The 15110-nt window shown below is 28.7% G+C and overlaps 1 protein-coding gene across 1 annotated transcript; it reads right to left on the reverse strand.

The window, feature by feature from the left end:
• Positions 1–7717: 7717 nt before the first annotated feature.
• LOC123299051 (odorant receptor Or2-like) lies at positions 7718–14239 on the reverse strand. Its single transcript, XM_044881196.1, has 5 exons — positions 14178–14239; positions 11641–11743; positions 11464–11565; positions 8837–8992; positions 7718–7833 (listed from the first exon to the last, which is right to left on the reverse strand). Exons 1-5 carry the CDS (start codon positions 14225–14227, stop codon positions 7780–7782), a joined length of 465 nt encoding a protein of 154 aa, XP_044737131.1. The 5' UTR covers positions 14228–14239; the 3' UTR covers positions 7718–7779.
• Between the last annotated feature and the right edge of the window lie 871 nt (positions 14240–15110).

Here is a 15110-nt window from a genome sequence, read left to right on the forward strand (position 1 = left end):
CTAGACTGAGTGGACCACACTCTCACACCATTACTAAGTAAGTGTTTGAAAGATAAGATAAAAAGAATTTATTGCCAGATTATAATATTACAATTAAGTATTACAAATATTCGTAGATGTTCCAATGTTCTATTACCATCTCTTATTGCTATCTTTGGTATATTCCAAGTTTTGTTTTACGTATTAATTTTAACAATTTTTATGTTTTTTTTTACAATGTATTCTTAAGGATAGATTTAAGTAAGTGTTGTTGTTAACAATAAATAAGTAGTTGTTGTTGATAGTAACAATTAAGTATAGTATCTAAGTAAGTAGTACCTTATTAAATAACTCAAGTTAGACAGAAGACTATGCGTACTTTTCAGGTGCAAATGTACAAGGTTGCCAACAATTAATTTATTATTATGATTACGTAAATAAATTATATTTTTGTGTATAAATTTTTTAAACACAATAATCTAATATAGATGATCATCGGGTTTGATTATACACAAATTTAGGAGCGATTTTTTCTCGCTTAATAATAATAATAAGACAAAAGAAGGGTATCGCAAATGGGTACCTAGCACCTAGACCAAGATTCCTCTGTGACCTACTTGAGAACGACCTGCCACCAAGACGAGGCGTCTTCGGGTAGGATGCGCTATTAGAATCAGATGAAGCTAAGAGATTCTGTCGAGCCCAGACACCACACAGACAGCCCACATCTTCTCCGTCGGGTTCTCCCAGGATAGATGGATCCAAGGTTTCGGACCCGAACTTTCAGAATCTAACGCCCTGCAGATTTCTACAGGTGTAAATAACATGTATGGAAGTTTCGTCATCCTCCATATAGGCGCTACAAGTGGGATCATTAGAGATCCCCATATTGTGAAGGTAATAGTTCAATCGACAGTGACCTGTCAATAGTCCCCCCACCCTTCTCAACTGTGCTCTAGTAAGTTTCAGTTGAGCACAGTCGAATGGCCTGGCTGTAGTTATACACAGTTTGGCCTGTCGCATGCCCAGCGAAATTTCCCAGTAAGCAAGATGGGCTTGTCGTAGTCATTCTTTGATTCGGCAAATTACAGAGCATCTTGCTATGGGAATGACAGGCTCAGGTGAAAGGGGCGTTTGAGACGACTCCTCTCGTGCCAACGAGTCTGCTGGTTCATTTCATTTAACGCCAGAGTGACCTGGAACCCAGATCAGCCTGACTGTGTTGTTCAGTGCCAGGTGATTCAGCTCCTCCTCCAAAAAAGAATTGAATTATTCAAATTTCACCCTAAGTCAAACACAGTAAGTGTCGGTAAAAATTTGACTATATACAAAAATGACCCGAATCTTGCTTGGATACAATCAAGAATGGAAAAATTTTGGTTTTTTTTAAAATAATTTTAGAATCTTTCTTTCCTACAAAACGAAAAAAACAAATTTTATAGTTTTCTCAAATTTTCAGCGCAAAATTGCTGCAAATTTATTGATTACGAAAATTTTTTTAATGAATTTTTTATGTACATTTTGAAGTTTTTGACAGGGTTTACTACTGAAAAACTTGTTAGGATATTAATAGTATCGAAAAATGATAGCTGTATACAAATAACAAATTTCAAAAAAGTCTGAAAAAATTGAAATGTAAGAAACAAAATTTTTATATTTTATGCCAAAAGAAACTGAATTTGATATAAAAATAAGAATTTATATTTAAATAAAATTAAATTGACTTTTATTTTTTTTATTTTTCGATATCTTTATATCGTGACAAGTTATTCAGCTTCGAGACCCAATATTTAAACTACAATATTGGTTTCCTATCAAAAGGCGTTTAGTAAGTGAAAGCGTATACGCCTTTTAAAGTTGTGGGATGCTCATACCATAGATTATCGAAATATTTAAATGTAATAAATTTGATTTTGAAAAATTGTGACAAATATTTTATTGTATTTTTTTGTAAAAACGATTATAATAACAAAATTAAACTAAAATTTGTATCCACATAAATAACTGTTAATAAACCCACGTTAAAAGACAAAAGTACACTTTTCCAAAAAAGGTAAATAGCTATATATTCCTGCATCAGATAGAGAATGCAAGAAGAAGAGAGTGTGGTGTTTTTGGATCTGATAAAATAAATACTTACAAGATATATTTTTGCATATAATATTGTTACAGACAGACAATCTTTATATTTTTACATTATAGATGATAATAAAAAATTGCTGGCAAACAAAATAGAACCTAATTTAAAAAAATTATAAAAGGATATGGTTGGCGTAATTTCAAAACGTGATTGTTCACAAGGAAATTGAAAAAATTATTTTTTGAGTAATTGGAACTGTGTTCCTTATTGCACTTTATTGTTTTGATTTGTTTGCTAATTGGGAGGTAAGACCAAAAATGTGCATAAAAAAAATCGACACAAAAACCTACCATTTTCTTCTTGGTCACCTAGGATACTTAAACTTTTTCAATCGATTCCGCTTGCCATGAATTTTGAGAAAATGCAAAAATGTTTTTATAATTTGTCAATTTGTATTTTTTGTCAAAATTTTATGTTTTATCATTTAAAAAGATTGAGTTGAGAAAGTTATAAGAAGTTAAAGATAACAGAGATAATTTAAAGTAAGTACAATAAAATTGTCATAACAAATATTCTGATCAAACCAAATGTAGGTAATGTTCGCACATATTTGGTTGACTACTAAAACTGAAGTATGTCTTTTTAAACTAATACTACAATTATTTCATACAGTAAAAACTAAAAGTAGTTATAAAATAAAATTCTGAAAATAATCCAACAAGTATTTGATTTCGAAAACTAATACCTTTCAGAAAAATATCGTATAAATAAAAAAAATAAGCGCTATGTTTATAATGTACCAAGGTACGAAAGGAATATAGTTTCTTACCGGGTGCTCATGACACCTATCGTTCTTTTTTTTAGGTAGGTTCAATTTTTTCATTTTGTACTTTTAGTGATTTTAAGAGCTTTCGATATAGTTTTAAGATGTTTGTTTTTAAATGTTAATCCTTTGTACGATTTAATGCCATTAAAAGTCTATACTCTTTCAAACTATTCCGTTCCCAAATTTTGTATCCCCTTACCCATATTTATGAATGTTATATTTAATATTTAAGCAAGACTAACCTGGAAGTACTAAAGTTGTTAAAAATTTTCAATTAAAAATAATTTTAGGCCCTAAATTGTTTTATTCCTTCTCCTTTTTTATAAGGATGCAATTTTTTCTAAAGAAATGGAATCTGTGTAATTTTTTCTTGCATCATACTCAACCTCGACTAGTACCTGTTTTAATATTAAAATTTTTGTAAAATAAATTGTTATTTTTTTGTTTTAAAATTTTTTATAAAATTTTTTTTATAAAGCATAGCCTCGTCGTTGATCGTTCAAACTTTGTTTATGATAATTTTGTAGATAATATAATTTTAACCATATCATAAATACAATACTTTTATTATCTTTTTATTAACATATTATTTTATTTAATGTTAAAAAGGCTTGAAAAGACGTTTTATGCAGATTGATATTTTCAGTCAAATTTGTTTGCATTTTGTTTTTTCAGGCACTTTCAATTCAGGCAATTCTGAATCATATTAGTTTAAAAATGGCCTAATTTCATGGTGATCGGATCTAATGACTGCGATATAGTGCGAGGATATGGAAATCTTCATTTTGATAACATTCTCAAGTTTTCTACACATTTTTGTCTCAAAAATATATTCAAAATTATAAAATATAGGAAATTGCAAATGTGGCAGAGTTGGCGTTTGAGATCCTTATTTTATGACATTCTATAGCCCGTGATGCATTCACACTTAAGCAGGAGACGGACTTAATTAACAAAAGCTAAAATGTTTTTGTTTGTGGAAGCTTTTTTTTGATAACGGCCGCCTGGACTCCTTAAACGGTAAATGGAGCGCTGATTCTAGCCAAAAATGCAGTTTGTTCGATTCGGCTTATTGCCAATGCAAAAAATTTTGTTTTAATGATTTTTTCGTTCACGATTATTCATGAATAAAAGGTGACACCGATCTTAGATTTGCGCCAATCATAATAATATCATGATGTATTGAAAAGACTGGTAAAAGCAGGTGAAGAACTTTGGGAGTGTTTTGGGAATGGGAATAGAAAAAAAATAAATCTTGAAATTTTTCTATTAATATTAAGAAACTAGAAATTTTGCTAATTAGTAAAGTTGTGTAGAAAATGAAAGTGAAACGGTTGAAAAATTTCGTTAAAAATATTTTTCCGAAAAATTTTCCAATCAAACGTTTTAAGGTTGTACGAGGGCAATTTTGGATAAAAGGCTTGATTTTTTTTTATATGAAGGTGAACTTAATCTAAATCAATTCGGAAAATATTAGAAGGGGTTGCCCGATTATTTAAATAAAGAAATGACTTCAAAATTAGGCCTATTTAACATTGGTCTTATGGGAAAACGGTAGATGAATGATATATTCTCATAGATTTTTCCAAAACTTGTCGGTGGAAATTAAAAAAAACTATTTAAATTAAAGTTAAAATCTTAATAAATTAAGGATGTATAAGCACGGTAGTGAGGACAAAAATTAAAAAAAGATATATTTTCAATTTTGATATGAATTATAACTTGACAATATAAGACGAAAAGTAAGAATAAAATTTTGCGATTACTGGAGTAATTTTCAAAACATCGAAAATTGAAAAGTTTGTTTAATTTATTTAGCTTTTAATATTTCGAAAACCAAGGCAGAAATCGAAAAATTGTATTCTTATTTTTCGTCTAGATTCATGAAGTTATAACAAAATGCATCATCAAAGTTCAACCCTAATTTGCCTTGGCGCTCGTAATACCTTAAGTGTCAAAAAAAATATATTTAGTGAGTCCTTTATATGACCATGGTAGACTCTTTTAAAAGGTCAACTTTAAAATTTCTAATGAAAATCACTATTTTTACTATTGATTCTTATAAGATATCAGAAGAGAAAAGACCCGTTAGTTTTGAGACAGTCAATATACTTATGTAATTAATTATACAAATTATGTAAGTAAACTAATATATGCCTGATTAATACGTGTAGTATACAATGATTGACTTCTGTTTTATACAATGATTGATTATATACACGTGTGTCAACATTTAAGAGATTAAATTTGCTATTATGTAAACGTATTCATTCTTTTCACAATTTCTAGTTATATTTTCTCCGAAAATATAGACTTATGCATTATATCGAAGGTCAATGGGAAGAGTGGCGGGTGTATTATAAATCCGTTTTATCACTCCTAGAACACAATGAAAGCTAGAGCAGGGATGGCGAACCAGTGGCACGCAACACAATATTTATACCCATTACAAAGTTAAGTTTGCTTATGCATGGCCGAATAGTCAATTTCGTTGACACAATCGTATTTTAAAGTTGTACCCTGATGTGACTGCATTTGAAAAACTTAATTTGTCCCAATTCTTAGTTATAAATTGAAGAATTTGAAATGCATTGATTTCTAGTTCAATATGGATTCAGAGATGAAAATAATACAGGTTATACAGAAGATAGTTACTCTTGTCCATAATGCACTAAATTACAGGAGTTATTTTTTAATTTAAATAGATTCAGTATCACGTATTGAATGTAAATGCACAAAATCTTTACAAAAATAGGCAGGGGAAGTGCTTCCATTTTGGTCGTACACTTTAGACCAAAAATGATTGTAGATAATTAAATTACCTACCTTTTTTGTACAGCAATTTTTTTTTGTATCACTAGCCGTTTATGACTTATACGACTATGACGATTTATTTTTTGATTATTTGACCGATATCTCTTCTAATATCTATTTGTTTAATTGGTAGAAGTGGTACTTTCATACGAACAACTCGTGCTTTTGTGTCAACTTCACCACTCAACCCCGTATGGTTGTTGTATCACATTCGTGGCACCATTCGCCATATATGATCACGCGCTGAGGTTGAGACAATCTCTATCGGTTGGTATTAAGAATTTTTTTTTGCAGTATTGCAATAATTTAAGAAATACTTACCTCTGAAGATAATTTAATACCTACCTCTTTTTCAGAGTTATTTTGTAAGTGTTGGAATTATTAAAATGAAACGTTGACACAAACCAAATGAATCGATCTGCTGATATGTACTACTTCATTGATAGAAATTAATTTACTCGGTTGAATTAAATATTTTTATGAATGAAAGTTTAATTTATTTATGCATGAACATTCTTCTTATCAATAACAATGACAAAAAATATATATAGTTTCAAAAGTTCAAATAGTTGACCTTCTAATAAATTAGTAAAACATTGTATGATTTCATAACCCCGTTTGATAACAATTTATATGTAAAAAATACTGTCTGAAGTCATATTATGTCACGAGCACGTTATACGTACAAGTAAAATTTACAAAATTGAAAAAACCCCTGACAAATTTTTCAAGTACGGAACCCTAAACTCGCAGTTGAAACATACCTAACAACACTCTCCATTAAATTACCTTTTTCTTTAAAACCTTTTCCAAACTGAGCCGATTTTGAAGAGAATCGCCAATTTTTTTGTTTTTTCGTGTACGGTCCCTAAACTTTCACTTGAAACATAGCTAAGAGCACTCCCCATTAAATTACCTTTCCAACGAAACAAAAAATCCAGAATCGGTTCTTCCGTTTAGGCGCTACGATTCTACAGACAGACAGACATCCCCACATAGCAGTCAAACTTATATCACCAGTTTTTGTAGTTCGGGGGGTTGAAAATGTTTTCTTTATACTTGATTACAATCTTTAAGTATTTTAAAATCATTGAAATAAAACAAATGCGAAGTAAAATTTACTTAAAATATTCGATATCGAAAAAATGAAAATAACCAAAAAATTTTTTTTTAATCTGTCAATGAATCATCCTTTTATACGTCTCTTGAGAAAAATTCATATCGATTCTCTTTCATTTCGGTTTATGAGAAATCAACTATCAAAGTCAGTGTTTTCACCAAAAATAGTTTTTCATCTTTATGCACAGTTCTTAATTTTTGTATGATTTTAAAGCTTAAAAGTTGAAGAATATTGATAAAAGTATTTTATGTAAATGAGAAGATTTTACTAGCATAATTTTTCATTATTTGAAAAGTATGAACGTCTAGACAATCTAAAAAGTTTTCTAAACATTCTAATTCACTGCCTTTTGCACTGTGATAGTTACATCAATGATACAAGTTATTTGAATCATGCATGTATACTCTTTATAACCTTCATGCATGTATATATGATATAAAAAGTTTTATAAATTACATAAATTTTCTTTTATAAAATTTTTATTAAAAACTATTTCATGTTTTGAAATAGTTATAACAAAATTTTTATTATATAGGCTTGTCCATCAGTTGGTGTTATTTCCACATTGGAAAAAACCAAACAATCATGGAAAATATTGAAAATTTACTTTCAAATTAATTAAATGAAAACTAATTAATTAATTGACACTAATATATAAATATCAATAAAATAAATTCGACTTGACTTTTAAATCGTACCATTAACGATTTAATCCACTAATTAATCTATTTCCCTATACTAGACTAATAACACTATGCAATGCTCCAATGATTCCTTCTAGTACCCAAAATATTTAGTCTTCTGTTAAAAACTAGTCAGCGTTTGAAAAAAAAAAAGATTATTTTATGGCAAATCTGGTTATCTGGTAATTTAAACTATTTTGGGTAAGCTTTTAGCCTTCAACAGTATTTGAGGCACGAAATTAAATTAGGTACATATAAAGAAAATTCAACGTCTCACTTATCCATACAATTGACGTAAAATCGTTAAATAAGTATATGATGCTTTTAAAATCTGAAAAAAATTTCAATCTTATTTATTTCTTTATTAGTAAGAAGTCTGACAAATAAAAGTGATAAAAATAAGTTTATTTGGCAAGCGATTTTAGCTTCCTGTTGTAAAGATTTTTTTATTTTAGGTCATTTGTGGTATTATTCCCCTTACATATGTAAACACTTGAAATTGATATTAAATCTGGATTCGGCTACCCAAAAAACGCCTGTATACAAATTTTCAGCACTTTTTATAAATTTTTAGAAAGTGTGCTCACGGGCTCATTTAAAAAAATAAATTATAATCGGAGTTGTGAATCAATTTTCCAGATCTCGGTTTTAGCCTTCCTGACTCGGGTAAACAACCTTTTCTCTTTCATGTCACATATAAGCTACGACGTCGTCAGTTTCAGCAATGTAAGAGTATTAAATAAAAGATAAACCTAATTATAATTTTAATAAAAACTTAGCTTTAAATTTTATGATAAATCAAATTAGCGTCGTTTTGTCTGTAATTGTTACCACATCATGCCTGTTAGACGAGGTTGTGGTGAAGCACCGCACTCCATTTGGTATGTATTTATGTCAAAATATATTAAATGATTTTTAAAAACAATTAAACCACTTTAAAAAACAAGTTCGGATGTTTTGTTATTCAGTGATCAAATAAAGGTAGAAACACACGACTATACAATTTGTACGAGATGATAGCATCTTTAAATGGGTTTGTATATTGAATAAAGTCAATATTGAATAAAGGTATTATAAACGCTACCCATAAGATTTATGTGGAGGTCATAGATGTTTCGAGGACACCTTTGATCAAGCTAAGAATCTTGGTGGCATAGATTACGATTTTTGGCCTCCCTCCCTCCCAGCTGTATTTAAATTTGGTTCTTCCACAGAACTGTCATATTTTGGTAGAAAAAGAGCGCCAAAAGCTAAAGAATGATCGAAATTTAGCGCCCCAAAAACATACAAAACAATGAGTAATAGAGATTTAAAAAAAAATTAAATATACTTACTCCAATGTATGTAGCCAATGACATTTCATTAAATGGTCCAGCTCGAAATATTAAAGGCCGTTGAGATCGCATCATTATCATAACTAATAACTGTCGTGATTTAGTGTCAAAAGTATACCATTTACAGTCCCAAATGCTGACACTTACTTTTAAACTCTAAAATTCGAGGAAAAAAAAATTAAAGTATTATCATAAACTGTGGACTGAATTTAAACGATCCTCGCATCTACTTAAACACAATTAAACACACAAAATTTCATCAAAATCGGTTCATCCGTTTAGGAGGAGTTGAAATACAAACACACGCGATGACGCGAGTTCTATGATTTTATTTCACCTAAAAAAGGCTGTTCAACGTACCAAAAGAAGTTTTCACTTCAAAAATGCAAAAAAATGTCGAGTACATAGATGCGTATCTTAGACAGACATTAATTTGGACCTGGTCTTTCAAATTCAATGAAAATCTCATTCTGCTCTATAAGTGGAAAGAGATAGAAGATCACTTTAGATCAGAAAGTTGTTCCATATCCAAGGAATAACATTTTGTGGCTGAAACAATTTTTGTGAAGACCGAATGACAGAAATTGAATGTCCGGAAAATGAAAAATGTTTTTTTTGTTTTTTTTTTTTTCATTTAATTTTTGAAATAAAAAATAAATCGAGAATAATGATAAAACTATTTTTGAAAAATGCCTTATTTTCTTTCTTAATCTTAATTGGTTAACTTCTTCAATTATGTTTGTTCATTTTATCACATTAAATCTATACCAAAACAAAATGAACTACCAGTAATATAAATTAAAATAGCGTCACGTATTCCTCAATTGACCTCGTTTTTTTAAATGCAATAAATAAATTTCAAAAAAAAAAAAAAAAATTAATTAGTTTTTTGAAAAATTTTTCTGCTTGTTTGAAAGCAGTAAACAATATGTCTTCTTTTGTTATTTTGACCGTCTTTTTTATTATCTATACTAAAAACCAGAACCCCAAAGTTATTCTGGAATTACACTAACTTTTCGATTAAATGAAGTCTAATTGTTTAAATTATTCTAATTCAAGGATTTTCCAACAAATTCCATTCGCCAAAAAATCCAGTTGAAATCTGACTTGAACTGCAAAAAATGGTTTTTCGTAACTCAGTAAATATTTCTAAGTGCAGAGACAGTTACAACTTAGAGAAAATTAGACGTGAATCAATATAAAGTTATTTTTTTTCGATATATATCATATAGGTTTCGAAATATCGAAGCTTGATGATTTAGAGGAAAAATCCCTATTTAGAAGAAATACACTACTTATACAGGACAAAAATCACATTCAATGAGAATTTGGGGAACAAAAGTCATATTGAACGTATCATTGGGAAAAGAAGGTCTATTTATCATAATTTTCTTTGCAGAAAAATATTTGTCATGTTTTTAACTTATGAATATTAGTTTTCCAAATCAATCAATCCTAAGAAAATTATCTAAAACGCAAACTTTATAAGTCAAAGTCAAAAAATGTAGCACTGTAAGAAGTTTTAAAAATTCCTTTGCTTACAAAGTACAAACAAGAATGAAAATATGTACACGATTTAAAGATTATCCTAAGAAGAATTATCCTCGATTTTAGGGGAACGCCGTTAATCTCTATTATCATCTCTGCTGAAACTCATTGCTGAAACAACAATGAGTGACTGTGTATTGTCCAAGAGTTAACTAGTAATGACGATACATCTTCACAAAACATCTCATCATGAAATTGCACGAATTAAATCTTTATAAGGTTAACCGTTATATCTGCTGGGTCAGTTTTGTTTTCGTTTCCCTTACCTATATCTTATTAAAGTACTTCCAAAGAAGTTCAATACAAATTGTGTAGTCATACTTGTGATTTGTGCAATTCTAAATTGTTTTTTGTGCAGCTCTAAAAATTGGGGCTAAGGTAGTACGAGCGCCAAGGCAAGACAAGTTTAGACTTGTGTTTGAAATTATTTGTACCTTATTTTCAACTTTAATGATGGATTTTTATATAACTTCATGAAATAGATGTAGAAAATTAAAAATAAAAATTTTCCATATCTGCCAAGTTTTCGAAATATCGAAAGCTAAATAATTAAACTAAATTTTCAATTTTCAATATTTTGGAAATTACTTCAAATATTGAAATTATAAAATTTAGTCTTACTTTTCGTCTTATATTGCCAAGTTATACCATAATTCTTCATCAAAATTGAAAATACTTATTTTTTAAATTTCTGTCCCCACTACCGTGCTCATGCATCCTTAATTAGTCGGGCACAACGGTTTTTGTTTTTAGTTTTCAATAATTTATTAAGGTTTTAACTTTAATTTAATTTTTTTTTTAATTTGCACCGACTAGTTATGGAGAAATCTATGAAAAAGTTGTACCATAAAACCAATGTTAAATAGGCCTTCTTTTTGAAGTCATTTATTTATTTTAATAATCGGGCAACCCCCATTAAAATTTTATAAATTGATTTAGATTTATTCCAACTTTATATAAAAAAACAAGTTTTTTATTTAAAATTGCCTTGGTGCTAGCATTAATAATTATAATAGAGCATAATAATTTTTTGGAGTTCTAGAAGCTTTAATGTATGTAACTTTAAAAATATTGCTTACTTCAAGTATAACTTCATTCGCAAACCAATAAAACAAAAATAATTCGATTAGGGATGCAGTTAAATATTCGATATAGACAAATAGCTTAAATGTGATACCATCCTGAAAATAGAATAATTTAAATAAAAATTAATTTGTTAATATTTAATTAATAATAACAAAAGATTTGATATTTACAATCATTGTAGCTTGAAATCCAATTGCGCAAAGCATTACTGAACATACTAAAAATTCTAAAAACATCACTGGATTTATCCAATTTCGAAGATCTGAGACAAATCTAGAAATAATTGTAATCACTAAAAATGCATATAAATAAGTATATACCTATTAATTTTGTGTAAATTATAAGAATATAATTAGCGAAACAAATGAGAGTTGACCTCGCTCGAAACTAATGTAAAAAAAAATTCTGCCAAATTGGGTAATAAAAAGACTAGGTATATGGAATTCTTTATGTCTTTCTGATCAAGGTTTCACGAGGATACAAGAAAATCTAAAAACACGTTCAAGTTACATCCCTGTGAAATCCAAAAAGCCTTTAAAAAAAGTTAGTATTCTAATGATATTAGTTCTTTTTAACTTAAAAAATATTAAACTTCTAAAAGTAAAATTTGTAGATAATATCGATAATAAAATTGTACAGAAATTTGAATAGTTTTACCATCATAAAAAAAAAAATACAAGAATTACCTAAGAAAAAAATTCTCAAATTATATAATTTCAATTTCTATAGCAGGGAAAATGAATAACTCACAAATATGGGTTCCCATTTTTTTCCTAGGCCTCAAATTTTGGCACCTGATTGAGTTATTTTCGGGTTAAAATGTTTCCAACTTTCCATCAAGAATATTCTTTAACCATAAAATTCTCAAAATAATAACTTTTTTATTAAAAAACAAATAATTTTGGTCCAAAATATTTCCCTGTAAGAATCATTACACTTGTATACCTTAAAAATCGTTTGACATCTTCCCTATAGTATCCTCACAGTTCTTCCCTAAAGTATCCTCAACTTCCGTTTTTGAAATACAGGAGTGGAAACTTTTTAAAAAATTATCCCTTTATAATTTTCATTTCCAAAAAATTATTTTATATTTTAAAAATCCTGCATTATACATAATTACACGTATTCGTTACTAAAAACAGTTACTTTTTTATTTCTAGGCAATTTTATTACAGATATGATATACAAATTACATACTGACCAAAAATTAAATTTTAATATTATTTCTATAGCCTGTTTTATAATATTAAGCGATAAATTTTGGTGAGTTTATTTTTTGTTTTAAAGTGAGAGTTGAATCAAGGAATTTGATTAAGGTATAACGAAGATTGCACGTATCCAGGAAAAAAGGAGGCTAGAGAAATGTATAAGACAGTATGTAATGCCTATGCACAAATATGCAGAGAAGACATTCGAAATTGCATGATTATAGGAGATGAATAAACAAACAAAACAATTAAACAAACAATACTGTCACTTTCACATGAAATACTTTTTCCATAGTAAGAATTAAGAAATATTTTAATATGTTAATAATATAATTAAGTTGTTGTAATTGCAAGAAAGGTGCCTTAATGATTTTACTTTTAATATTTATTTATCATGAAGGTAGGTAATAAACAGGTGTTTTCTAAGTAAAAATTTAAAGAAGTGTTTAGCGTTAACCGATTTAGACGTACACTCGTGTTGTCGGATCCTAGAAGTGAAACATTTTTATGAGAATCGAAATTTAAGAGGCGACTGTATTTTTTAAATTTTTAATTTTGAATAATTTCAATGAGGGGTTTTTGCTTTTCAGAATTCAAAATTAACTTAAAAAATTAAAATTTCATAAGGTACCGTAAAATTATCGTGAAATTATCATTCAGGTATAAGTGTTCAAAATTACTATAAATTACTTCGAGCAAAAAGGTACTGCAGTGCCTTGCAACAACAAATAAAATTTTGGTCATAAATGTTTTCTCTATAGCATCTTTGTTGTTTGTCACGTCTCGTCTTAGGGCTAGATTTGGGTAGAGACTAGGCCTCAAAATCTCCAAAATCTGTCTTCTGCATTAAAAAGCCTTCAGAAATAAGTGAGTTATTTATAATTAAGACAAGAAATTTCGGAAAAATTTAAAGTTCTATAAATTTTTTTATAGATTTCAAAAGAGACGTATTTGAATTAAATGAAATTGAAAAGTCCGATGCACAATGGATGAAAATGTCCTTGTTCGATCTGTATTAGATTGAGGCCTAAACCGATCTACTAGGACTAAACCTATCTTTGTCCAGAATAATGGGTTAAAACTCTAATCCAGACGCAGCTCTAATCTGAGATTGCTAGGATACCTTCAAAAGTCATTTTTAGCCACCTCTTCCGAAAATTTTGATTCACGTTTACTTCGAAATATAACGATTAAATATTTGTTTTGTTTCAAATTTGATCACCAAATTAAATTAATACAAAACTTAAACTGCTTGATAAGTGGCTTATAGGTGTAGCCATTCATTAAAAAGCGATCAAATCGATTTTACGGATTTTAAAAAAAAATCATTAATTGTCGTCATTTATGTATTTTCAAAACTGAAGACTGATTATAAAACACTTTAAATCAAATAAATCATCATTGATAAATTAAATGGGGTGAAGGATCTTTAGCTTAGAATTTCCAAGCAATTGTAAGTAGATGAAATTTTAAACTGTCAAATATCTGTAACAACTTACTTAATAATGCCATTATGATGATAAATACAATTTGAAATTTCCACAGACATATCATAATTATATCCATCTATAGAGTTTGTAATAGTTCTCTTACTCGGGCCCAAAACACTTAATTTTTGTTGTAAAATTTGTAATTGTCCCGTACAAAATAATAACAATGCAAAAATAAACGTATCACCAGCTCCTAAAGAAGCTGCCGCAATAACAAATATAATCACTTGCATTACTAATACCATTTCATAGATTGGCGATTGATTGCTATCAAAAGGTAACCATGCATTTAATAACATTGGTTTTTTGATAATATTTGTATCTGTACCATTTTCAAATTTTATAAAAAATGGACCTAGAACAATCATTATTCAACAAATTATATCTCATGAAAATTTTAGGTACACAACAAGTTAAATTTACAAAATTTAAAAAGTAGGAGTTATCCTAGATATCCTAGTGTGTGATCCATGGTACATTACTTGTTTAGGTGTTGCTACTTACCAGATAAATAGAATTCAGCATGTGGTGCACAAATCAATCCCGTAGTTGTAATCACATCCAAAAAAGCAAACCCTAACGTGGCATATTTAACACGTTTATGATGTTCATAAAATAATTGTTTACTTTCTTTCGTACCATTATCCAAAATACTCTGTTCCGTTTCAATGATAATTGTTATCATTTTGTAAAATTTCTCTTTCATAAATAATATTAAAAATACTTTTGCTAATGCAACCACATAACATAATGATATACTGGCATTTACAGTTAATTCCTAAATACAAACAATAGATGAAAGTATTAGTCCTGGAAATCTGGTTATAAGTAGTGCAAAAGCAAGTCAAAGTTGTTGTTGCGTGGATCGATCGAAAAATTAGGAAATAAAAAAGAAAATTAAAAAATCCGGCAATTACATGAAAACTATAAATTGAAACCTGA

The sequence above is a fragment of the Chrysoperla carnea genome, chromosome 4 (genome assembly GCF_905475395.1).
Source record: "Chrysoperla carnea chromosome 4, inChrCarn1.1, whole genome shotgun sequence".
In the NCBI taxonomy this organism is placed as follows: Eukaryota; Metazoa; Arthropoda; class Insecta; order Neuroptera; family Chrysopidae; genus Chrysoperla; species Chrysoperla carnea.